Source organism: Dromaius novaehollandiae, chromosome 5 (assembly GCF_036370855.1).
Source record: "Dromaius novaehollandiae isolate bDroNov1 chromosome 5, bDroNov1.hap1, whole genome shotgun sequence".
Classification (NCBI taxonomy): Eukaryota; Metazoa; Chordata; class Aves; order Casuariiformes; family Dromaiidae; genus Dromaius; species Dromaius novaehollandiae.
In genome coordinates, this window is record NC_088102.1 from 68389037 (window position 1) to 68416493 (window position 27457).

The window sequence follows — 27457 nt, forward strand, 5'->3', positions numbered from 1 at the left end:
AACTTTGTTATTTGCTCACAGATCTAATTAAGTAAATGAATATGCCCCGAATATGTCCCGAGTGACAGCAAATTGCCCACACGCACTTCTGAGGAAGGGGAGCCTCTTCCTCTGGCATTGCAAAGCCGCATCAGGCAGGCAGCCCGTCCTGCGCAGGCACAGTGGCCTTCCAAGGGGACAGCTTACACCCACCCAGAGCACTTGGGGTTGTTCTTTGGAAATATAATGGCAGTGAGCCTCCGTGTATCATTTTTGTCCGTGACAGACAAGACTGAGCAGTCTAGTAAGGAGGGTACAAGACTGGGAACTGGGATTCGAAACCAGAAGTGCCCTATGTCATCGCATCAGCAAGCCAGTAGCCTTCCTGCACCTCCGTCAAACCCCAGGAAACCTGGATTAAAAGCGAACCATCACTCACAACAGCTGAGGTGAGCCAAATTTCTCCTGTAAGAGTATGTTACCTCTGCACAACACACCGAAAAAAAGAGCTGCTGCAGCAAAAGGCAAACTGTGATTTGCTTTAAAAAACAATAGTAATTCCCACAGAACTACCTCTGTTTTGACCTGATACATAATTTATGGAGGGAAGAAATGCCATCCTTGAAATTACTTTGGCCTTGTAGTTTTTAACTGTCAGAGACAATTTCTTTGAAATCTAATTCTTGATTTGCAGGCTTCATTAAGTCTTTGCAAGTAATTTTAAACTTAAATCACCATTGGCAAATCCATCATTTATTGATAGAAACATTAGGACTCTAATGGAGCATGATTCGTGATGAAACAAGATAGGAAGGGATAAGGATGGAAAATGTGCTCCCTTTTTCCACAAAAGACCTTTCTGGCAGATAAAAAAATCAGGGAAATAATTAGTTTTATTTCAACAGGCAATTTAAGAAGAGTTCCCAAAGTTGTTAAAGTTTTCTTCTAAAACTTAGGTGTAGAGACACAAGCTAAACTTGAGAAAAAGCTTAAGTTTTCTTATTACTTACAGAGCTATTGCAAGGATGGAGCGCAGTAAAAGTCCATCCTCTGAAAGAGAGGGGAATAAACAGCAAGTAACGCCAAAAGCCAAAGCAAGTAAAATACCGCAAAGGGGCCAAGTTATTCGTATCAATTTAGTCCCTCGCCATGCTCAGTACTGTGATTCTACTTGAGAACATGTTGAAGCAGGAGAAAGACAATGATTCTATTTTAATAGATTTTAAAGGATTTAGTATATAGCTACTCAGGACTTTACCAGCCAGACAGTTTCCAAACAAATGGCATCAAATAGACCTCTCCGAGGAACGCTGACCTGTATGGACCTGACACTAGCAAGAAAAATCTCCTTCATGTTGCTCCCTTCAGTGCAACCTGCTAGGCAGTCAAGAATATATTTCTTTTTAATCCCAGGCAGCCACTTTATTTATCATACTTTATTTATCACGCTTTAGTTATCATACCATCATTCCCTCAATCCAGCAATTACAATCTCCGGCCACCTGTTTTGAACAGATGTGATTAAAAAATACGGTCTGTATATTAAGTGGCTTCAAAGTTAACTCCCAGAGAAAACACTGATCCTAATGAGGCAGAAAACTCTGTTATCACGGAAAGGTGCTGGGCCAGCCAAAGTCCCTGCATCTTCTTACCGGCGGCAGAGTGAGGTTGCGCGGCAGCAAGAGTTACCACTGCAAAGCCGGCAAGCGCGTGGCAAAGAACGCTCGGCTGCAAGCAGACGCGAGCGTGCGGCAGCGTGCAGGGGGACCGACTCCGGCCACGAGAGAGGATGTTGGAAAGAGGAGGAAGAACCACAGCTCCCCGCAGCGCTCTCACGTGATGCAGCAGCATGGAAACTATCGATATTTGGGGAGATCTGAGAAGAGAGGAACACGCTCCGCACAGCGGCATTGACTTCAACAGGATAATTTCAGGGTTCGCTCCAACAGAGCTTATGAAATGACTGGTCCTTTCTAAGGCAGGTTGCACCTGGGTTAGAACAACAGCCCCGATCACTGTGAGCTGGCTGGATATTTCTGTGACCTGCTCTTTTATTTTTTATATGCATACAATGAGTGAGAATATATGAGAATAAGAATATTAAATAAGCTGGATGCAATGCATTTTAACTAAGCCTGCTACTTCTTTTTTTAGATCTGAATTAAATGTAAAGCAAGTATCTCTAGAATGCTTGTGGCTAAATTTACCACTGGGAACTTAATGGGTGTGCTGATGAAATGTTTACATGCACCTGTTTTGGCCATCAAGGGAAAAAATTTGCACATCCAATACATCCAGCTTTACACGCAGCTTCTCATCTGCAATGTGATTGCCTGCTTAATGTGTACAAATGAAAGGTTAAATGGGAAAAAATGAGAAAGCTCAGTCTGGATGCTCTTTTTAAAAACATTTTCAGACAGTGTTTACACCACCACATACTAGCTGAGATTTATAAAGATCTGCCATTCACATTTCAGCCATATTCCAATAAATGCCATTATAAAGTTTTCAGCCTGGTAATAAAAAAAGCTATTAACGTGTTTTCTTTGCGTTAATCAATTTAACATGGGGATTGTGATGTTAGCAGTACTTTACATTACTGCCTTCATCATTTCTCATTCTTACAACATATAAAATAAACAAAGAGTTTTTGGATTCCTTATAGATTCATTTTTATCTTGAAGTGAAAGCTGACCAAGATACGTGGCCTCAGACTCATAATTGGTGATAAGCCTCTCCCTCCCTCCTCTTCCCCAACTAAATATATTGAGAGACTTTAACAAAATTAATTGCAATATTCATTGTTCATGAATTTCCATGCTTGTGTAATTCATTTTCTTGCAGACGGCAAAGCAAAAGGAGGGTCTCCTGCTGCCAAGGATACAGGATTCATGAGCAAGCCTGCTCAGGACTAATGGGAAACAAGTAGAGGATCTCCCTCATCACTCCTTTCACTGGGAGCTAGCTTTTAATCGCATTAAATTACTTGTGCCGTCAGCCCACATTTGTTAGGCAAGAGGGACAGCAAGCGAAGAAATGCTGCCAGGACAATTTTGAGCAGCCATTTCTACCAGTTTTGTATCTTGTGAAGATGATGAGAACTGGAAGTGAAGCTCCCAGCCTGCGGACTGACCATATTCATCTTTGGCAAGCAGAGCATGGACCCTCGCTCCACTCCTTCGTCTGCCAACTCCAGTCTTTAATCCAGGTAAGATGGGGGAAGGTGACAGGGAGGCAGCGGGCGCTCCCTGAGAAAAAGCAGCAGTCCCCAGCCTTGGGGATTGTACAGCATGAGGCCATTTTGCGCCGCCTGACTGATTCTGCAGCTGTACAGTTTTGTTCGAAAATGCTTTCTCAGGAGGTTCATTTGAAATATGGAGGCAAATCATATTGCCCTTGGCATACGTAGAAGAAAGAGTTCTTTTCTACCCTCTGAATTTTACAAAGATGGGCACATCGCAGGACATCCAGGGAGTAGGGAACACTACCTGACCTCTTCCTGGATTTTTAAGACTGAGGGTGAAAGACCAATCTGTTATAAAATACCTAGGACTTACATTATAAAACACAATTCACCTTTCATTCCCCACTCGCTTTTATACATCTGCTGAGATAAAAGACTTGTTTTGCTTTGTTCTTCTATTTCAGTCTGAAAGTGTTAGTCCCTCATAGATCGGAGGAAATGATCCAAACCTACAGGCTTCTTAATATGATGGCATCTTTCTTTTGCATCTTACCCCTCCATGCACAGCCCTACTCCAAAGGGCTAAGTTCTCCCAAAGTGGGCCAACAAGGATGAGATAACCAAATCACTTTCAACTTAAAAAACCCACTTTTTATTATGTGGGATGTAGTTAACTATCTCTTCATCCTCATTCTTTAGCACTTATTTCTTTCCTTATCAGATACCCCCATCACCACTTAAAAGAGCACCTAGAAGTTGCCTAAGTACAATCTCGCTAACGAGTGTCAAATTCTTGCCTACGTAACTCCACTTAAATCTGTTCAATCAGAACACAGGTTGCCCACGTGCGACCTAAAATCCCCACTGGATAAGTGTTTCGAGGATGGTGAAGTGATCTGCAAGCCAGCATTGGCAGGAGGCTATCTGGATGCCTGCTTCCCTGGGAAGCCCAGGGTAACCAGGCTGTTGCAAGCTTCCAGAGATCGGAAATGCACCCGGTGCATCCAGGCTATTCCCATGGTGGGTTCATGACGTTAAGCTGCATGAGGCAAACAGAGGGCCTGACAAAAAGGAGAATAACAATTTTTCATGTGATTGAAGAATCAAGCTTCAAGCAGAGCGTTTTACACCCTCATCACCTTTGTTCCTAAATCCCCAATGCTGACACTTTTCAAAAAGATCTACATGGAGCAGGACTCCTTAATCCTTCTCTGAGAATATCCCATCTGGAAAGGTTCACATGGAAAAATCTCTCTAGGAGCTGCTCCAAGCCCAGGAGCCCAAGGAACCCCGAACCCAGCTCCCACAGGAGCCACAGGGCCCGACCTAACAACGTGGAAGCAAAGAGCCACATTCTCCATTTTCCCCTACATGACACTGGCTGATCCTGAGGGGATGGATACAAAAATATAACCATGCGCAATCACAAAATCTAATAAATGGGTGTGTGGAAAATGGACCTATTAAACCCTCAGAAAGCCCAGCTCAATGTGGGATCAGGTCTGTCTCTGCTGTCCCCTTAGCAGCTGATATCAAGCACAAGTATTCAAAAAAAGTCCTTTAAATAAACAGCAGTGAAAGCCTAATTTGAAAACCACTCACTCCAATAAATACCACTGAGAAAAAGCTTTAACTTGCACATTTTCCTTTTTGTTTAATCACTGCAAACCTATGACATGCAACAGCGGGAACATTTTTTCATTGGAAAGTTATTTCTTCCCATTATATGCCCTTAACAAATAATTGTAAAGCAAAACCTGAAGTCAAATGGTTGGTAGAGGCACAGAGATTTCAGTTAGTCTCCATCTCCATAATTTTTTGTGAAAACTGGTGGCTAGCAACAACAGATAGCCAAAATTAGTTCCCAGACTGAGAAAAAAGGCTGAAATAGGAGTATGACAGAGCCACATTTTGACTGCTGTGCAGTCTGGCCACTCAGCACATACATGCTGCCCTGTAGGGCAGCACTCGGGCTGTTTTTTCTCAGCCCAGCTCTTGGGAGATCTGGATGAGAAATGGCAACACTGGGTAGAGGAGGCAGTACTGTAGCAAGGGAAAGCAGGACAGTCATTAGGAATATGGGTGCAGAAGCCAAGTTATTGCAGCAGAGATTAGGAAACAAATATCCATAGGAAGTTAGATTTCATTAATTTCATTTCTCTTGGAAATGCTCAATTCTTCTGCAGCCAAAGTTCAACCAGCTTCTTAGCAGGCAGCAGCATCCCATAAATACTGCATCGCAAGCTTAAGAGTTTAACATGCTAGAGAACAAAACTCCCCAACTAACGCGGTTGCTGTGCAGTGCAGTCTCCTCCTGTAACACACAACCCTGTGCTCAGGAGAGGACTATTTAGACCACCAAGTGGGAAACTAGGAGAGAGAGATGCCAAGAATATAACATTGAGGATAATGGCTTGGCTCCATGGAAGACAACTGAGTGCGCTGGGGCCAGGATTTCACCATAAAGTGGTAACTGGTGTGTTCATTGCATGCTGGCACCTGATACTGTATGGTGTAAGTAAACCCCTGACCACTGAATGGCCACTAAAGGTGGGGTAGCAGCAAGGGCGCACCACCGATATTTACTTAAAAAACAGCCTCCTCTCAGCACACTTGAAGCTTTGCAAGACATTCTCCTCCTGCTTTCTTCACAGCCCCCAAAAGAAAATCAATTTCTTTTTTTCCCCCAAGCTACCTGACCTTGAAAAACCCGTTGCTACTCTGTTTGAATGCATTTAGCGGCTTCTCTGCCAACTACAATGCGTTCACTATTCATCAAGCAAAAGGTGGACCTGAAGGAAATCGGCAGGGTGTTTTCTTGCATGTGTGCGTTGTATAGAGAGTGTTGATCCTCTTGTTGATTTTCTTCTCAGTTTTTAAATCTCCCTTCAGCAATTTGGATTAATTCAAGTCTTATTGCAACTCTTTTGGACCTGAATTTTCAAAAGAAAAACTAAATGTTTTATGCAATGAATCTAACAAACATCTGTTTTCGAATCAAAATCTTTCCCCTTTCATGCTTCATGACTTTCCACATTCATTATTCTCTGGAGAAAGGCTTTTTAGTTTCTTTCTTAAATATCTTCAAGGAAGTTTTGAATCTTTTTCCTTTTGCTTCATTTACATAGTTTACCAATTTGTAATATTTAATTCAGTTTGCACTTTAACAAGTCCTTCAAGCTGACCCCTGGAAAGGTTTCTTAAGTGCTGAGGTTAGGACTATCCATAAAGGAGACATCAGCACAGCGCAAGACAATGACACGTATTGCTGTTCTGGTGTTCAGAGTGACAAGGTGGCTGATGGCAAAAAATGTGATGGCAGAGCAACAGCATCCTTGGCTTATGGCAGTAATGTACGAAATGGTGCAAGCAAGAAAAATCAAAATATATATTTCTGTCTAGTAATTCAATAAACTGCCACAGAAAAATAACACATTAAGAAATCATATCAGAGACATGAAGACATCTCGTAGCAATAGGAAGAGTATAAGTAGATGAATGGGCTTCAGTGGGAAAGAACCGAACCTATACAAGGATACTTTATTCTGAAGGACCCATTCCCTGGAATTTAAAGGCACAGAAGAGGGCACACAAAATAATCGCAATACAGCAAATTGAATTAAAATTGTGCCGAGGCTAAAAAGGTCTTTGTGTAGGTCTCATTCAGTGCTAATGCCAGGACATTGGTAGCAAAAATCAGTTATGCTGCTGATTATCCAGCTCGTCGGGGCACTTCCAACTTGCAAGTAGGAACTGCATCCGTTCAGAAATGCCAAAGCAAACTTCTCTCCCTGCTTCCTATTAAGATATATCCCTTTTCACAAAATCCACTTCTCTGTCTTGCGGTTCAGCCATTTCCCATTGACATGTATCACTGATTTTAGTGCTCATTTGCAAAAAGATTCAGAGAGTCCAAGATCTCAAATGATTAAAGGTAATTAGACCGTATTAAAGATGATTACTTATATACTTGCTTGCTCTTACCCTGATTATGTCAGTCCTAGACCTTTTAAAATATCTTCCCAAACTTACAAGGGCTAGTGCCTGTCACACTTGCTGAACCTCCTTCCTGCCTCCCAACTTCATAGCAAGGATTGAAACCACAGTTACCAGCAGAGAAGACAGCAGCATTGTGCAGCACAGCGATACTCCAGGTGAGGCGCTGATGAGGGGAGTTATGATGTACAGCAGATGCCCAGTATGAGTTTGGATGATATAAAGCATCCCAATATAAATTTTGGTCTTAAAACCAACATACGTCAGCTACAACTCCACCTACGAGAACCAAAAGCTAGTAAAGGTTTAGAGCTGCTGACCAATAGATCATTCTTCCCTCATTTCAGCTAGGCGTCATTCTGCGCTTATCATTGCTGAGTTAAATAAAAAGAAAGAGATGAAAAAATTTCAGCTGCAAATTATACCTAATAAAGCGGTCTACCCACTACATCATTTTTCAATTGCAGCTGACAAGTCTAAGGTGAGGGCTGTATTCTACTGGCCTGCTTACACAGCCTGAGAATATGAAAAGCCATCTTCCCTCCTCTTTTCGTATATGTAAAAAATGTTAAACATTTAGTTTACTGTCAGCTTCTAATGTTGTCTGAAATACATAGTGACACTTCAGAAAATGCTTGTAAAATGAATGAAAAATGTGCTGTCTGTTTCAATACACCACCTCAGTCACTCCTGCATTTGATACTGCTTGCATTTACATGTCTAAAGCTGCCTTAATTATTTTATCCACTTTCTGAAGCATTCTTTTCTCTTTTAGCCATTCTTCCTTTTTTCAGATACAATGACAGGAAACATGTATCCATGTTTCCATGCTTTTAGGACAAAATCAAGCAGATGCAAGGTAGGGGGTTAATCACTTCCTAACACTAGTGTTGATCAGCTGTATATAAACCAGTGCCTTTCACTTAATTCTATCAGCCACTGAATACCAGTGTGCATTCAATTCCTCATCCACCTAGACTTTGAAATTGCTTCTTATTTGACCACAGATGAATCACTTAAAGACTTCTTCTCTGGAGGCATAAGATCCCATCGCATGTATTCAGATATGAGAGGGTTTAGTATTTCCCAGGAGACAACCTTGAGGATTTAGCCTTCAACCTCATTTCCCTGTCAGAAAAAGAGGAGTTCAACTGCTTACTCACCATTTGTAAGATGTTTTAAGATGCCTGGACAAAAAGTATGCATTTGTGCAATGTGCTTAATAACTACCTTTACTGTAATCTAGAGTCTTCCTTGGGAGAGGCCAGCTGAAGACCCGCACCACTCACATTCTGCCTATTACAAAACTTCAAATTTAAGACATGAGCATGGGAAATAAATGATTGGAAAAGTGCTCCCACAACAAAAATATACTCTGATGTGCTCCTTAGATTATGAGTTAGCTCCTTATCAGGGATTACAAACCAGCAAAAGAAGGAAGACCAGATACATCTCTTTCTGTTTCAGGCTAACTGATCCATTGCCAAATATTTGTCAGGAGAGCCTCAGATGAATTTAGTGATGTCAGAAAATAAAAGATAGATCTGGCTGGGCTAAGCCAGGCATAATGGAAGTAGCAGCTGTGTTTGATTCATTGTTACAGCTCTGGGAATTAATTTCTCAGCCAGCCAGGTTGGAGGTCAGGACTGGATTTCTCCTGAGAAAAAGCACTACTCCAAATTGCGTGGTAGTACAATATGAACAATACTGTACTTATTGCCACATGAACAACAATCCTATACTGACTAATATGAGACATCTAAATTCATCTTCATTTCTGGACTCAGCCAAAATAGGAAGATATGAAGCACGAAGAGTTGACAGGCTCTGCATCAACTGATCTTCACACAGGGTATTTGTGTAAGGGATGGAGTTTTATTTAGGAAAGTCTGATTTTCCTTCCCCCCACCCATTCCCTTGCTAACATTTTATGCAAGGAATCAGTTAGGCCTCGATCAACCATCGATCGAGAACTCCCAGCGGGGATCCCTAATGCATTTTATCTGCAGTTATTGTTCCTGAATAACACCTATTTCTGAGCACATACTTAATTCTTTTCATCAATACTTTGCTATCCTTCAGCAACCCTGTTAATAGCATTTTGCAAGTGCACTTTCAGTGAAATCCTCCTCTGACAAATGCATCAGTGAAACTAAGGGATTTCCTTCTGTGTGTTTGCCTTTTCAGGCACACAGGCAAATAAAGTCCATCCCCCTCACCTGCTTCTGCCTAAGAAAAAAAAGAGGTTAAAGTGATGTGTCAGAGTTCAAGATACTAAATGGTGAGCTGGTCAAATAGGGGGAGGACAAATAGAAAGAGATTAGCAATGATGCTATAATGCAAACATTCATCAATTTTCACCAGATTCCCTAGTGAGGGAAAGAGGTGATGCATCTCTTATCATCTCCAGAATTGTTCACCATTGTTAGCATTTCCTTAGCAAGATTCCCTTTTAAGGAAAGAACTCAAAGGCATGTATCAACTTTAACAAGGCGTAGGTATATGATTAAGTTAATCATATGGATTTAAACATGCACTTAAGTCATCTGTTGAAGGGGGACAGATCTAAGCCTGTGCCTAAATGTCTCACTAAAAAGAAGCCAAAATGAATTGCTTACAGTTAAATGCTTTTGATGAAACTGCTGCAGCTCCCTACTGTATGACACCAGTACTGAAATGCTAATAAGCTCGTTAAAATTAAGTTCATTACTAAGTAAAACAAACCATAAAGACATTTCTAACCGCTTTCTCTGATTTTACACCACTCGCTTAGTTAACATTATTTTGCATTAGAGAAATAAAATGCTTGACCAGGACTAGTGCAGCACCTTCATGGAGCAATAACTGCAGGGAGTCACAATCCAGATAATCTGTAGATTCCTCCACATCAGCCCAAAATGTTACCCCTGTTTATAGTGGTTGCTTTCCAGGCTTTTAGCTATGTTAGCACTTATGCAAAAGCCTAATTTCAGAACGCTGCCAAGAGAGGGATGGTAGCTACATGGCAGGAACTGTTCAGTGTGCGGAGAGCTCTTTTAAATGAAAAACAAATGGAGCTCTAACAGAGAAATGAAGTGTGGGAGACCACGCAGGCTGCTCAGAAGCCACTTCATGCACATAATCAGAATTTCCATGCTCTGAAGCACGTTATGTTAATGCAGCACAGCCAGGCAGCAGCATCACTGAGGGTTAAAGACAGCCTTGCTCCCCTAGAGCCTTCCCCACACTGACCAGCGCAGGGATTTCCCACACCGATATCGTTCCGAAACTGTCCCAGCCTTGCCTCGCAGCAGCAGCTGCTATGCTCACTGGGGCAGGAGGAGACGGTGAGGCCCCAAAATTTCCACCACCACTCAAAAGTTTCAACACTAAGATGCATGCCAGCATCAGGGCATAGGCTAAGCCACATCCTGATGAAAAGCACTGATAGAAGAGGCAGGACATCTGCCTGAAGAATGCCGCAGAGTGCCCATCCGCCCAACCAATTTTGCAGGACTTCTCCACCAAAGCTTGTGCAGCTGGGGTGATCTGGCCCTTTACTTCAGCCTCTGTTTCTCCACTTTCAAAAAGTCTATGACAAGAGCCTCTGCAGCAGGCTTGGACTGAGCTTGCTGTGTGGTTAAAGTCTTCAGCCTGATTACGAGCCCCTTCCTCAGCCTGGTGGGCAGCTCAGCAGAGCTAAATCGTTTCTGTGAGCGGCTGCTCATCAGGGTAGAAGAGCTCTAGTTTGGCCCCATTGCCTTTGAAGCCAGCTGTGAAAGAGGCCGAGACTGAGCTAGGTTTGAAATCATACCCAACACGTTCCGGTCTGGTGTCTACAATCTGTACAGGACCAGGCAAAATAGCAATAAGGAACGACAATTATTTGTTAAGTGCTTTGAGAAAAAAAGCAAGAAACATATCATCTACAGACTATATTTCTATCAAATAGCAATAAAAGCTATAGATGAACTCGCTAAGATTTGCTGGGACACAGAGAAAATCAGAGCATTTTCACATGTCTCATGAAAACCCAGAGCTAGCTATTATTTTTCAAACCTCGTCTGTGGACCATTTTCAACACAGCTAGCTGCGCATGGAATTTAGGCTGTAATTTCCACAGGGACCCCAAGGGAGCTAATTGCCTAATCTTTACTGAAAATTCTGGTCTTAACTTGGAATTGCCAATGGCAGTAACTGCTCCCATAATCAAATATCATAGTCAGTGATCCTTTGGCGCTTTTGTTCCTTAAAGTGGCTTGTATTATTCGGCTTGACATTTCAAAAAGGAAAAGAAAAAAAATGCACATTATGCTGATTTAGTTATGTTCTTCCATTTCTGGGCATTAAATAGCAGCACCATAGCTCTGTCTATAAATCAGAAAAAATGCAGACATCTGAACAAACAAACCTACTGAAAAAATAATGTATTACAGCTGCAAAAAAGTAAATATGGACCTTTTTTCCTGTGCCTCCAGGAGAACCATCATGGTAAAAAATAAATACAGATGCTAAAATCAGAGGGATTGTGCAAGTTAAAACTGGTACAAGACTATGCATTTTATTAGCATAATTTACATTTTAACAGGGTCCAATCTAGTGTTGAGAACTATTAGGAGTACTCAGCGCTCAAAAATCTGAGCCTCTCTCAGCACAGAGCCCTACTTTTTCTTTTTGTCACAATAAACATTAAAGTTAACCCTATCAGTACTCCATGGATCTCTTAAAAATACATACAGACCCTTGGATGCTGCTCTGAATCAACAGAATCAAAATAATACATATTAAAGAGAAAATTCAAGCCATGGGTAGGTGGCCCTTCACAGGACTCTAAGCTACGCTTCTGGCATTTGGACTGCTTCAAAGAGGGCACAAATTTAATAAATTTAGCCCGTGCCAAAGCCCTGTGAATGACCATAAAGACTTTCTGTCTTGATTCTTTTTAATAATTAACACCCCACTAAAGCAAGCGTCCCAGCAACGGACGCTCCTCACGGCTCAGGACCCAACGCGGTGCGTCCATGTGCCTCTCAGCTCCTGCCTCTCCGCCTGGAGAGGGTAACAGCGCTGCCCTGTTTCCACGGGAAGCAGAGACTGATTAAACTCTGTAGCAAGGGGACAAAGCATCCACTGCTAAGTCCTTCCGCTTGATAAAGTAGGTGTCTAAGAAAACTGCCGGGGAGTCCATTATTCTTCAACCTCCTCTAACACCAGAAACGGAAAATAATGATTAGCCCCCATTTTACCATGGGAAGAAGTTTACATGCACATACACTCCTAATCATAATTAACTGAAGGCTACCTGGTACTCAGAAAACCTGCTGGTCTCCAAATATATATGTGACACAGGAGCTTGCAAAGTCTTAACCTGCAGAGTCCTTTCTGCTTTAGATAAAGGCATGCAAAGCTACTGCTACTCTCCTCTGATGTGTAGGCGTTAGTGCACATTGTTCCTTCACTGATATTCCAAGGAATTGCATTAACTGAATTATTGTGGTGGTTAGACCCAGACTTGTCTGGGTTACCTTCCCCATGCCAGCAGGCATGACAGTACTGTTCTTCAGATCAGAAAAGCTGGGACACAAATTCTGTCTCATGTGCTGTAAGAAAGTACTAGATTTAGGCTGCTGCTGTTTTCTTTATTCTGTAATAAATAGGGGTAAAGGCAGGACTGCAAGTGTAACATGGACACAAGCCACTGATATCCTCACTGTAAGACCATGGATTTAAAGTCATGCATGAACACCAGCTCACGTTTCATCATCTGCCATATCCAGACCACAGCAATTCCTGAATGCAGTAAACCGACATTTCAACCAGGATCCGTATTTTAGAAGAGTTTTGATCTTACAGACGACTGTAGAGCAGCTCCTGCATCAACCTGCATTTAGTGACTCAGATGAAGGTTAAATTTCCTAACTTCCTTATTAATAACATAGCTAAAAATTTCTGCAAATCAACAAACTGAAGGAGAGAGGGAATCCTTCCTGACACTTGTTAACTATTTTTACCTTTGAGGAGCAAGGACCAACGTTCTTTTTGACGCAGCTGTCAGCGTAACAGCCCTGATTGCTTTATGGATATAAAACATTTCATCTCTTGTCTTTCTCCCACACCCACACATTTATTGAACTACCAGCCTCAACAACAGCCAATGGCAGGGAAACCTACAAGGTGACAGAGCCGAGTGTAGAAAGTACTTCTCTTTTAAACATGCGCCTTTGAATTTTCAAGTATTTATTCTGTGTCCCTGACTGTACTATCTCATTCATTATTTTAGACTCTGCTATCATTTCACTTAAGATCTCTTAAGTGGAGGATCTCTTTCCTTTCCCAAACTGAACCGAGCTAGTCTCCATAATCCCTCTTCATGTGCGTTTTCTCCTGCCTTTCTAGTGCTTCCCATTGCTTTTGTTACCCTTTGCTGAAATGAAGCAACCAAAACTCAATACTGAATTCACAAGGAAGCTAGTCTATCAATTTAAACAATGACAAGATAATATTTTCTAACTGATTACCTTTCTAAATATATACCATGTGTTGTATTTGGTTTCTGGAGTCCCATTGCATATTAAGTGGATGTCTTTATGAAGCTGTCATCTATGACGTGGAGATCCTTCTCCCAAGAGGTTACGAGTAATTCAGAATCCAATAACACAAATGTATAATTTTAAATTGCCCCTTCTACTTTAATTACCTTGCGAGTCCATTTGGAGCTGCAGCTACGACACGCTGTCCGGTAACCTCGTTCTCTCAGATGCCCCTGACTCACACTGTTCATTAACTGAATAACTTAGAGCCTTTCTAAAAAATAAGGTTGCCACTTTATTACTCAGTCCTCATCCAGGCTATTGCTAAACATATTGAGTAAAACAGAGTCTACTACTAAGCCCCAATGTATTTTGCTATGAATGTCTTTCTGCTCTAGAAACAGCTGTTTATTGGTCATATAGCTGATGACTTTTAATTCCTGGCATAATTTCACCACTTGCCCTGTAGTTCTCCAATTGCCTTAGTCACCAGTTGTAAGAGACACTGTTAGAAGACTTAGGACTGAACAGACAGATTATGCACAGTTATGGTCTTGGTTTTGGGTTTATTTACGTAAAAATTTTCTAGAATAATTCCTTAATGAGAGGGACAACTCAGACAGGTGATCTTGCCCTTACAGCAGAAATAAGAGTTAAGCGCAGGAACAAAAGTCAAATGTAAACCAAATTTGAAACCACAAACAAAAGCTGTGTTTATGAAACTTCTACACACTTACCTTGGTTTTTCACTGGAATTTAAGTGCACATGTGCTACAAGGAGCAACTTTGCAAGACGACTTGGGTGCCTTTCCCTTTATGCCCACGCTCACGACACCTCCTTTGTCATGATGTTACCGTGGCTTCTAAATTGTATTTATAAAAAATCCTATTCATGCCTGATGGCATCTCTTTCTGCACACTCTGTGAGGCCTGTGGGTTTTGTTTCATTTTGTTGTTAAATGGCAGATGCCCTGGCAGCGTCCATGACCTTGAGCTGTGCACAGGAGGGAGCGTGAGAGCCCAGTCCTGCAGGGCTGCTTGTGCATTCGCAGAGCCTCCTTCTGAGAGGGCGTCTCAAGGCAGGCAGGCGCCTGACGCACATACCAAGCCCAGTGCTTCATGATTTATTTATAGGGGAAAGGGGCATAAAAATTTGCTGAAAGGGAAAGAAAAGCGAAGAATCTGACTTACCTTGTCAGTGTAGACGAAGAAGAGAATCACGACGGTGAGCTCCAACAGAAATACAATTAACAGCATGATAAAAAACTGTCAAGAGAAGAAGGGGCAGGGGAAGAAACAAAACCAAGAAACATCAAAATCGATTTCAGCTTATTTGGGATGTGCAATAACTACGTTCAGCAGATCATGCAGAAAGGGGAGTGACAGACGTACGGGCAGCCAGACACAGCTGCAGAGGTACAACGCAACAGCGCGCACGCGCCACGCACAGCCCAGGAACACCACCGCATCCAGGCCCACGTGTGGCTCAGTTCTGTCTCTGACTTCAGCAGAAGAGCATAAAACCCTGCAAAGATCTGTCCCCTCGTGAGGCTGAGGCTCTGCTTGACAGCAGCGCTTGAGGACTCCTCCCAGGCAACGTTTTCTTTATTTTCGCATCAGACTTTTACAATTACCAAGATGTCACTGAAATGCGTAGCTGAGACTTCCTGTTGCTGGAAGATATGCATTGCTCTGTAAACTGTGAAGTCAACGCTCCTTTCGAGGGAGATTGTGGGGGAACTCAAAGGCACACCCAAAAGCCCCTACACAAAGTTAGCCTTCAGAGCCATTAAGGTAGCTAAACAAACTAGTCCCAGGGATCAAATGAAAGGGGCTGATTCACACTAAAGACAGAGCAAAAGTTGGTCCCTAGCTTTTTCTCCTCTCAAGCCAAGGAGCTACCTAAAGCCCAACAGTCAAAAGCTCAAAGGAGCAGGAAAGCTACTTTTTACACAGGGATTTCAGGTAGCTTCTCAAAAGCCCTTAGCTCCGATTGACATTAGCAGCAACAACTGTAGGCAATGCTAAACACTTCTGAAAAAATCATATCCTCTGCATTTTGTTAAGATAGGGGGAAAATGAGGCCACTTGAAATCTGGAGTGGCTGTAGGGCAGCAGCAGCTTAACAGAGCTGCAGAGGTCGGGGAGGAAGGCCGCTATAATTAGCCTGTCCTTATCTCTCTCTTAAAACATACACGGGCCAGCTCCTGATGCCACGCAGGCCTGCAGCAGAGTCAACACAGGGGCTGCATGGACATTAGCACAAGCCCTATGCGTGTGCTGCACCAGATGGAGATCTGCAAAGACGGATGAAGGGGAGAGTGGAATTTTGGAGACTTCCTCGGCTCCAGCCGAGGCCCTGCTCCCTACAGCAGAAACTCCATGTACTCGGCAGCCTGCAAGGCTGGAGCACTGAGCAACGCCACCTTCGCTGGAACGCCAGTCCCCAAAGGAAAAAAGCTACTGTTTAGCTTCAGCCACAAGCCTGCCAACCTGTACAGGTTTAACAGCTAAAAAGCCTCATCAGAGCTTCTTTGCTGCCTGGCAAGTCGAAAGGAAACCTTTGAGCCTCTGGATTTGTGTGAGAGAGCTCAGCGCAAAAGAATGAGAAAGGGAAAATACTATTTCCACTAGTACAATTACACCATCTGCAGAACTCATTGCATTTGGCCCCAGGAGTCTTAAATTAAAGTTTATTTTCAACTCTTCATCACTAGCATCTTCACACTTGCCTGACGCTGACACCGGCTCATATTCCTGCCCCGGTCTGAACGCAAAGCTCACTCACGCTGGTGATCCAAGCCAATTCCCATGTCATGACCATCAACACTGGCCTTTCGTATCATTTTGCAAACCACCCTTGGTGCAGCTAGCTTATAAAGGGATTTTAGACAGCTGCATAGTATTAACTAAAACAGGGCAGAGTAAATCACTATTTGCAAAGATGCATGGGCCCCTTGCCCTATTTTATTTAGCTGTGGGGTATGTTTTTGATCATCCTTAAAGCATGGGTTATCCAAAAGGCAAACATGAACATTATCGTCTCCCTGTATAATTCACTGGCATAGCCTGGATTAGCTTAGGCAACTTCCAAAATAAAGTAAGGACTCGTACCCATTAGCAAAAGCGACTGCACTTCCTATCACAGCACCTCTATGTCATTAGCTTATAATTTTGCCAAACCTTAATTGTTTAGGCTTATATATTCCAAGTTTGCTTCTGTCTAGAGGATAGAGGCCTTTGGAAAAGGCTCAGAAAATGCAGTTCAATTATTTCTAAGAATGAAGCAGGGCAAAGTATATTATTATGTCCGTATTAGATCTCCGGCAGCTTGATTTCAAATTCTCTCACAGCCCAGTGCCTGGAGCAGGGACCTGAAACACGGTGTAGCTCTGTATCGGGCACGTGTACTTTGTCCTTCCCACAAAAATCCACTCATAGCTGGACAAGCCATTAGCCTGCAAAAAAACACATCTCTCAGACCCTGCAGGGATGAGAGGGCTTAGTGGCTAAAGTCTTCGAAGACTCCGACCACAGAGAGCACGTGCAAATCCTTCCCACAGCTCAGTGTGGGACCGGGCAACTTTGAAACCATCCTCAGAGCATCCTCTTCCTCTTGCGCTCCCACGCCTGCCTGCAAGGCCTCTCTGCTGTCCCCTCGGAGCTGACGGCCTCCAGGCTTGCTTTACAGGACCCTGCCTGCAACAGCAAGGATGGCCGGGAAGCAGATTAAAATCAGGGCGCCCATTTCTCCCGTGCTCTCGAGAAAACTTTTTCTTCCTTCTTCCCACTCCCTCGCGTCCAGACTACGGCAACATTTCTGGGCTTTTTCAGTTTGTTCTAGAGAAATAGGTCAAACACAAAATTTAGGAAGCCTCAGAAGAAAAGTCTTCTTAGGGATGGTTATGTACCATGTCAAAATCTTTCATTACACAGGCTCAGGCATTTTTCCAGAGGTTCCCTCTCCCAGTCCTTCTCTAGAAGGCTGTGTACAAAAGCTACTATTTACAGGACTCCTGTTTCCTGCACTGCAGATTTTGAAAGTCACATAGTGAACCAAACTTAACATACGCTGTTCAGAAAGTCAAAACCAAGACAAGCATGATTATGCCTTTTCTCCATAGAAAAATACTTTCATTTTCAAGTAAAACCTCTGGTTTTATGCCAATTTGCATTCACTGATTGTTATCATAGCTAACGGACATGCATTAGTAATCCCACTGCGCACACACTGCAGAGATGGGCACTGTATCTTTTATTGCAAAGGTAAATTAGGTGAGGTCAACCTCAAGGTGGAGCCTTAAAATTCACCGTTGGGTAAAAGCCACAAGCGCGCTTACACGTCAGTGCAACCCTTCCTGAACCCAAACGAACGTGTCAGAAGGCAAAACCCAGGCTTGAGATTGCCCTGGCTGCAAAGCACAGCCCACACACTCCATCACGTCTCCTGATCCATCAAGCTGACGTGCACGCATGGACGCGTGCACAAGCTGCTCCTCTATTCCCACAGCACCTTCCAGCAAAAGTTCACTTGCAGCTCCATCCTCGGCATCATCCCAAAGGGCACGACGGCCAGTCTGGGGGCCGGAGCAGGCCTGACTAATCCCGTTCAAATTTAAACAGGAGAAGCACAAGCCTGCTGGAGGCTCACAGCACCCGCAAAGCACCCAAGACCCCACTGCCCCTGCTGGAAGCTCTCACAGCTCCTTTTCAAATGAATTCTCTCACTATGGTGATAAATAATGAGAAGAAGAAAAATGAGTTTTGCTGTGGTTCACTGGGGCTGCAGGCTGCTGATATTGTTACAAGACAACCCTGAGAAGCTCAGAAAGAATGTTTGAAGTAGGTAGATTTGGATAACTTCTATCTTAGATAGAATTTGCTTAGCATGAGTAGCCGCACACTTGCTTAGCATGAGTAGCTAAATTTGCCGAAGCCTTAGGCCGCGCTCCTAGTTCGGTAAGAAAGGGCCCCGGAGCTGGTGCAGGTTGGAAAGATAAGGGAGTTACAAGCAGTCTGCAGTCCTGTGCCCCACTCTCCGAAAGGGAGGATGTCAAGTCTGTGAAATAAGGCCTGTTTGGGCGCCAGGACCTTAGGAAGCAAAGCCTCCTCTCACTGTTGAAACAGTGTTAATTAAGGGGTCTGGATTATGTCCTCTTTGTCAGGACCTTGGGAGATAACACCTACTGACCTAGCTGGGGCAGTGTTAATTGATCAGGACCTTGAGAAGCAGGGGTGGGACCCAGGGAATGAAGAAATCACTAACCAATCAGTGTAAAAGGGAAAGTTGCAAATCTGGCAATTTGTTTGTATAAATGCTACTTGAAAAGTTGGGGGTGTGTGCTCGATTTGTGGGAAACCACTGAGCACCCAGGCTTGCGCAACTCTGAAATAAATAAACAAATGTCTCTCCTGAGTGTGTAATTATTGGCTTATTGCACACTGGGCAATGAATCCGCTTTTCGGACAACAATATAACAAAGATTTATGCATGAAGAAACAACAATCCCAAATCAAAGCATTCATGTAAAACCCCATAAAAAAGATTAAACTAACCTTGTACAGAGAGATGCTTCCTACAGTACTTGCCAAATGGTGGGACACAACCCAGTGGAGGTTCACTGGAGAGGCACCTGCTGCACAACTCTCGTAAATTAAAGCAGAAATAACCCCACAGGTATTCAGGTGAGAAGGGAGGTAAGGTGACACCTTTCTGTCTGTGTACGTCTGCTGATTTCCAACCCCAAGGAAAACTGCATTTCCCATTAAAGCACTAGAGAAGAAGAAACACACAGTTGCTGCGAAGCCTACCTCAAAACTAAGCATTGCTCTCCTGATGTTAGATAAATATATAGCAGAAAAAAAGAGATCTCAATTTGCACCTCCATCCGCAATGGAGCTGTACTAGGCTTTTGCCCCACTAGTTCTAGCTCCCATCACCCAGCACCAGGCAAAGCCTCTAAAGGTTGGGAATCAGTTCCTGATTCTCCTATTATGGTGGTCATTTAAAGCACATCTCCAACACAGTTTACAAAGGCACAGAGCAACAAGTTTTAATTAACTACATTTTCTCTTCTATCCAAACAAGATTTTCCTATTTCCCAGGTGTTACAGACACTGCCTTTCTTCATGATGACTGGGCATCACACAGTAACACATGGGATAGGATCTTTTTGTCTCCTCACTGTCTCTCCTTCCCAAATTTTCTTAATATTTCTATTATATTGCTCAAATTGCCCATCTCTCCACATCAGGAGGAGCTGATGATTGCACAGCCTCCCAAAGACAACAGTGACCAAATACAACAAAAACCAATCCGCCCATCTTGTTAGTCTCCTACCATTGTGCTCTGAAACCAAACATGATAGAAGTGATGGTGAAATTGGGAACGCTGTGTTTCGACTGACACCCTAAAGTAATGCTTTTAGTTTGACGGGAGTCTCTATAGCACAGGGGGACAGGAGGATCTCAGGGTGCCAGACCTCCTTCCTTAGGTGTCAGGAGACGGAAGTTCCTCTGCAAGTAGTAATCAGATCCTCTTTGACAAAGAGGAAAAAAAGTACTAAGACGACCCCAAAGCAGTAGTCTATCTGGAAGAGTCACACATTCACCAAGAGCTTTAAGATCACAGCTTAGCAAGTACTTTGTTTAGCCCAAACCGCCTATAAATCAGCATAGCCTACCTAAGAAACTGGACAAATGCTCCAGCAGCCAGCACTTGCTGTGCTCCACTGTCTAGTGCCAGCAGTGTTAATTCATTTGCAAGGGGGAGAGTTATCTCCTTCTCCGACAACATGAGATTAGACACACAAGCATGGTAGGTTGCTCCTGTGAAACTGCTCCAGCAAGCTAAATGGAGTTGGCCTGCAGCAGTTCCCAGGATGAAGGGGAAAACCGTTCCCCTTGCACCAAGTTTTATACAATCGAGGGTTTTACCTTTTTAATAGGCTGTATTACCAAGTCCTCACTGATCAGCTTTAATTTGCATTACTAAGTTTCACTTCCTAATTAGTAAGGACCTCAGGTAGCAGAAGTTACAGAGAATTCATACTGGGCTAAAATTCTTGGTCTTCCAACGGAAGTCTACCAGCATAGCCAGGGAGGGATTTCATGTGTCTGCCAGGTCCCAAAGTGTATGTGTATAAGTCTGATCTTCAAGAAGAGTCCAGTGCTGGCTGCTGAAAGGTGAATGTCTTAGCAGCACTGGTTAACAGTTTGGAAACCATCTCCGGCTGTCATCTGGTCCAATACCTTGCTCAAAGCATGGTCAGCCAGACAATGCTGCTCTGGGCCATGCCCAGTCATGTTCTGGGTATCTCCAAGGATGGAGATCCCACAGCCTCTCTGGACACCCTTTTCCAATACTTGACTGCCTCTATGATAACAAAAATATTCCTTAAATCTATCGGAATTTCCCTTGTTGCAACTTCTGTCTGTTATCTCTTGCCCTATCCCTGCACACCTTTCAGAAAGGTCTGGCTCCATTTTCTCTATCTTAAGGCAGTTGAAGACAGGAATAAAATCTCCTCCTCCCCCTTATTTTTTAAGGCAGAATAACCCCAGCTCCCTCAGCTTCTCCTTGCATATCACATGCTTCAGACCTATAATCATCCCAGTGGCTCTCTGCTGGACTCTTCCCAGTATGTCAGTGTATATCTCTTACTGGGAAGCCACACACTGGGCACAGTACTACAGGTGTCACCTTATCTAATTCTGGAAGAAGGTGTTATTCCTTCCCAGTTTCAAGGAAGATAAGGGAGCCTGGGTCTTACTAAGGCCCATAGCTACCCAATTATTACATTTACCTTTTTATTTTTGAATAAAACAATGGTACATGTTAAAGCACAGCCTCTCCATACATATGAAAGGTCTGTGCTGTTGTCATCAAAAGGAGAAGGTCCTTTATTTTTTAGTTAAAAGGAAGATTATCAGACTGGGTTACAGTGCTTTGGGCCCAATCTAAAAAAAAAATCTTTATTGTTTTTTAGATTGTATTTTGATATGAATAGAAATAGTATCAACAATTACATCACAGCTGCACATAACCTTCTCTGCAGGGATAGCATCTTATCTTTAATACTGGAAGCGTAAACAGTATTTGAACTCTCCCTTTTTTTGAATAAATACACACAGTCAGACCTTTACCTGCAAATTCACAGAGCTCCATTAAGGTCAGAAGAACTTCAGAGACTTTACAACAGTCACACGTTAATAAGCTGCTTGCAAATGAAGACCTTTCCTCGCATTTAACATGCTCTATAATTTTCCTGTTACTCTTATCATAAATTATATTCTGCATATTGAAATAATATGTCAGCCCCATTGCAACTGCCACATTATTATGGTTGGGATTCTCAAAACCCCCTGCAGTCCCTGCAGAAGTGTAGCATCCGCTGCCTAACCAAGCTAAAGCAGAGCCTGGCTTAGATGCACAAAGCTGGGCACCTAAAGGCTCCTGAAAACCACAAGCTACTGCTGAATTTATTGCAAGTTATACCCAAAAAATCAAGCACCTATAAAAGGTCAAAAACAATGCAAGAGTCACTCTGTCTTCTGCAGGTGCTGGAGAACAGCTGCCCCTAAATAGGGCTTTATGTACTTGCTTTTAGGTACCAATGCTTGGCAACGTTGGCTCTGGCTTTCTAAGCACTAGGTCACAAAAATCATCCCCCAATATTTTAGAGAGCTTTCCAGAACAGCTTTTTCATTACATACCTGTGCATGACTTCCACAAAATGCAATCAGATGTGGTGGAGATTTTATCAGCACTCAAGAAAAAAAAAAAAGAGGATTTTTTCCACTTTTGAGAGCAAAAGTGTTCAATATACCACTAAGTCTCATAAGAAGTTTGATTTCACGTAATTCCCAGAAGGCGTCTTGATTTGATGTATTAATAGGGAGCGGGAACATGACGAAAGGCTCACTTAGTTCTTTAATTTTTCTTTGATTTTCTTTTCCAAGGAACTGAGGACGGAGGGGAGAACAGAAGCAGCAGTGTGATGGGAATTGTACTTGTATCTTAGAAATGACTCCTCCTGCAGCCTGCAAAATTTGTACAGAAAAGCCAGGGCGAGGAACGGGAAATGACAGGACGGCAGCCAGACAGTAACAGTAACCGGGACTAGAGTCAAGAAAATCCCAGTGTATTGATCTCAGATATGAACTTCACAACGCGGGAGAAAGGGCAGCTTGGTCCCACCAATTGCCTCCAGAGCGCATTCAGCATCTCACTTCCAAAGGTTTTGCTGACATTCAGCTCAAAATCTCCTTCTGGCAGTTGCAAGCCATCGCTCCTTCCTAGCGCCCTGCGAAATTCCTTTCTGCTCACAGTATTTAGGCTCTTCAAATATTTGCAGACTTATGTCCCACCTGAGCCCTCTCTCAGCCACGCTGCGCACATTTAGCTCGCTTAACATCTCCTTGGAAGTAAATCTCTTTAGCCTCCTGATCATTTTTGTGCAGCATAAAAATGATAAGTTTGCTCATAAACTGTAAAAAGGCAGTAATGTATACGAGCAAACTTATGAACAGAAACTCCATTAGGAAAACAGCATGTATCTAAATTTGGTTCATCAGCTATTATTCTCTGAAAGCCTTAATAGTTAATCCATCGCGGCTGTGACAAAGATTCGCACGCTCTGCGCCTGCTGGATATATAGCACAGCTCTGTTTATGTTTAGACTATATTTTTTATGAATGTGCAGACACGCCTGCTGATCAATAAGGCTGAGAGAAACCTGCAGTAATTATTTCTGGGAAGATATAGAACATATGCAGTTTTAATACAGATTAATGGCGTTTCATTTTAGTCTCACTACTGCTTTCAATTGGCAGCATCCAGTCTTACTGCTCTCGTAAGTGCGAGCTGAGAGAGTGTAGATTCCCGTACTATATATCACAGGCTTTTAATTGGTATTTTGTGGCATTTCCAGTCATTTGCCAACTTTTGCAAAAATCGACTCAAAAATCAAGGAAGTGTCATCAAATATCAGCCAGGTAGCCATGTCCCATCACACGAGCAGGTTTGGTACAGGTACAGGCCCATTTAGCAGGGCCACAGAATATGATTTCTTGACATAAATATCTTGCTGGCCTTTGACTCTGCCTGAGGGTTACTGCGTTTCTTCCGCAAGCATAATGCGGAGGGATGATGTGTAAATCAGGTGTAAACCTTCATCCTACATAGTCAAGACAGAAGCTCAGCCTACCTGTGAAGTAAAGCGTGGCTTAGCATGACTGGACACATCAGAGTGGCTCTTACAAGCCGCTACGCCTCTCCATTAATAACACAGCAATTGCTCCCAACACCGCTCATGTAAAAGCCAACTAAAAGGCTCTGGCCTGGGGTTAATCCGGTGTTCTCCATCCGTAACAAAGACAGGCAGACTTAATTAGTGTCTAAACTTGCACCTTTTGGGCAGACTTAACATTACCTATGTGTCTGCTAAGTGGAGCTTGCTCCCTGAACGCTCCCCCCGGGGTATTTCTTGCCAGCTGGAGCTCTGGCGTGAACCGCGGTGGGACAGCTCAGCACCGCGGGAGCAGAGCAGCCACCGAGCCGGCAAGGCTGACCTCCACCACGCTCGCCCCGCATGTCTGGCTGCTGGACAAAGCAGCCCCAGGTGCCCTGCCACCATCGGGCTGCTTAAAAATGAACAGACAAGTCAGCAGGGCTTACCTAATTTTACCTTTCAGCTGCTTATGTCCTCCTACAGCAAACTGAAACGTCTATAGCATCACAGAAGCTCTTCCTATACTGTCTGTAGGCATCGCAGAAGGATGCCAACTTGCACAAACTAGCCTCTGCTTCCCTATCTCCAAAGCCGGATTTTTTTTCCCCTGACGTCTAGGTAATTCAAGTCCTTAAAGAAAAATGCCGGTGTTGCTCTTTAATTTAAGAAGCAGTGTTAAGATGCCTAAAATAGCAAATAAATGATTGGAAGTATAAACATACGTGCTGCTCTGTAAAGGCTGTGGATTACTATCCAAGGAGAGAATTTTATTGTTAGGAAAAGAAAAAAAAAAATCAAACGCCATGCTCAAAGGCCACGCGGATGTTCGGACTGGCAAGGAGCATCCAGGTTGCCCATCACTCACTTTGCAAACGGGAGCGCTCCGCTGCCGATCACATCTTCCAGGGGACCCTGGCACAGAGTGCTTTAGCAGCAGACGTTGTTCAGACACTGCTAACGACTACTAGTTAATAGATTACCCCAATTAATCAAGCAGAAGAGAAGGGTTATATCCGACACGCCACAACTCAGGCTGGGCGAGTGGTCACCAACCCATCTGCGTCCCGCTTCTCTTTCCCAGTCTCTGCACCGGCTGCCACTGGTTTGCATGCAGCCAGCATTTCCCCCATTTTGCCACTCAGACCGCTGAAAGACGCACACTCACGAGCTAAGCTGGAATCAGAATCTACTGTTTGGTCTATAGCATAAAATTACTGAGATGAAGTCATTCATGGGCTATTTTCTTTCCCATTTAGCTGCTTGGAAATAAATTCCCTGTCACCGATAGAGTTTCAGCTGTCAGCTCTCTGACTGGATGCAGTGACACTCTTGAAAACAGTGGGTTTTTTATTCTCCTTTTCTTCTCACTCATTAACTTCTTCCTCATTTTCTTTATTGCTGTTTCACTTACAGATGAGCTGGCTGAAATCCAGAAAACTCTCAGCGGCAGAGTACAAAACATCAGGGGCACTCGATTTCCCTTTGGACTATTCCATAAATAAGAGCCTTTTGATGTCTGCATAAGTCATTCAGATACATGTATTAATATCAGGTCTTTCCACAGCCAATCCTGGCCTAGCATCATCGTGGTTTCATTCTGATCTTATTCACACCAGCACCTGTGCGGGACTCCTCACTCATTAACATGAGGTTCTCATTCAAATGAAGCCAAACACATGGATCTGTCTGTTAATGATTCTTTTCTTTCCCCTTCTCATCAGTCATTCTTGCAGCTTTTCTCCAAAATATTCAGGCTTATCCACAAATCAGGAGTCAGGGAAAACAGGATGGATCTAAGCCATCTTCTTACTTTTCTAATGCTTGATCTGATAGGACATACCCAGATTTGGTGCTTCCCAAGACGGCAGCTGCTTTGGTTCATCAGCATTTTGTCTAATCCCTGCCCTTTCCGATATATCCTGTATGGACAAGAGGTGGTGGAGAGCCATCTATGTTAACTTGGGGCCATTTCAGGTTGTCACCACACAAGCAGACTCCTTTCTCTACCTCTTTTGATAAGCCTATTGGCCACTTAGCACATCCCAACCAGGAGCAGAAGAACATGTGCTTTGTACCAAATCCCAAGGGAAAAAAGTGGCACAAAAGCAGATGACAAGATAAAGAATTGGCCATGGACCTTATCTCTTTTCAGGACATGAGTTATTATTTAAGACACAAATGTCTTCAGACATGATGCCTATATGCATATGCTCCGATGACCAAGCAGACATTAAAGACCTTCCCTCATGGAGGGCCTGATACTGTTTTTCACCACTGACTATAATTTCCTGGACAAATAGCAAGTTCTTTTTTTTTCCCAAAAAAATTTTGCATTACATCTTGCTCATATGCCCTTTCTCACAGTTTCTCTGAATCTCTGCTTCACATTTAGCTGAAGGTAACTTTGCATTTAGGCTGATTAGCTTAACGGAGACAGCTTGCAGCGGAGCTCATGGTAACTGGCTAGTTGTGCCAGTTAGGCACTTTCAACAAGATAAAACTGAGAGCTAACTTTGCTTTGGGATATTTATTCATCACGGAGATGTAATATATACAAAGAGGGAAATCAAAATTGTTATTATTATTTTGAAAACAGACTAAATACTTGTTAGGGGTCAATGGCCAAAGGCACTGAGCTGGGATTCAGACAGTTTGGGTCTGCTTCAGCGCTCTCCCACCACCTCCCAGTGCAACCTAAGCAAATCACTTCAGCTCCCCATCTGTCTAATGAGGATAATAACATTTTCCATTTGTCTTATCTATGTAGATGGTAAGTTCTACTGGGCAAGGACTGCCTCTTACAATGAATGAGTGCACATGCGTCCTGTTCTCGTGGGCTGCCTGCCAGGAATACTGTAATACAAATAATAAATAATATAATCCATTATGATTTAACACCCAGAGCTGGGATTTTTGACCTGGATTATCCATGGAATACTGACCCTTTACAGTGCAAGCATACAAATATAGATCTCTGCTAAACATGTATGAAAAATACAGATACAAATTAGGCAATCCAGCTCCTTAAACACACATCTTTGCAGTTAGCCAAAAGCACAAGTCACTTAAGGATCAACCGGGCCGATATCTGAGCATGAAAGGGATGAAAGGACTTAAATCAGGCTTGATATTCTTTAGCTCAGAGCAAATGCATATGCTCATGCACATACACACGGCGGCTGCCTAAAGGGGAGATCACTACTAGGACCAAATCATCACAACTGGTTGCGCTAGAGTGGTACAAGCTGGTGCCTCATCTCCCCCAAGGAACTGCCCTCAGCTGAAATGCATAGGCATTGCAATGGGGTTACACTAAACTAAACAGTCTTCGCTAAAATTCCCAGTCCACATGAAGATCTTGGATATGGCTAACGTCTCTGACAGACCTTGAGACTGTAAGACACCTTTGCAAAAGGAAGCAAAGACGGATTCCTAATTTTGTTGCATGATAACCTATAAAGGTTTGCAGTACAGTGAGATAATTCTGTAGGGCATGATCAAAAACCTACAAAAATCAATGGAAGTCAATAAACTATCTTTCTCAAGTCAGACTCTTA

General features: G+C 43.1%; 1 protein-coding gene and 1 long non-coding RNA gene across 6 annotated transcripts in view; one reads left to right on the forward strand and one right to left on the reverse strand.

Annotated features, from left to right (window-relative positions):
• Positions 1-26640, forward strand: part of LOC112988041 (uncharacterized) — a 58494-nt gene extending 31854 nt beyond the window's left edge. Inside the window, exons 5-7 of one of the 2 annotated variants that reach the window (XR_010389546.1) lie at positions 266-428; positions 2824-3187; positions 22630-26640. This is a non-coding gene — a long non-coding RNA (uncharacterized LOC112988041). The remainder of the gene's footprint in view (positions 1-265; positions 429-2823; positions 3188-22629) is intronic. The other variant, XR_010389547.1, reaches the window with a different exon arrangement.
• The window catches only part of TSPAN4 (tetraspanin 4), a 356522-nt gene that overhangs the window by 37916 nt on the left and 291149 nt on the right, over positions 1-27457 (reverse strand). For all 4 annotated transcript variants that reach the window (XR_003260436.2, XR_010389543.1, XM_026108255.2 and 1 more), the window contains one exon: positions 14860-14934. Coding sequence is in view for 2 of the 4 variants with exons in the window: in XM_026108255.2 (XP_025964040.1) it covers positions 14860-14934 (75 nt within the window). In the remaining 2 variants the exon portion in view is untranslated. The remainder of the gene's footprint in view (positions 1-14859; positions 14935-27457) is intronic.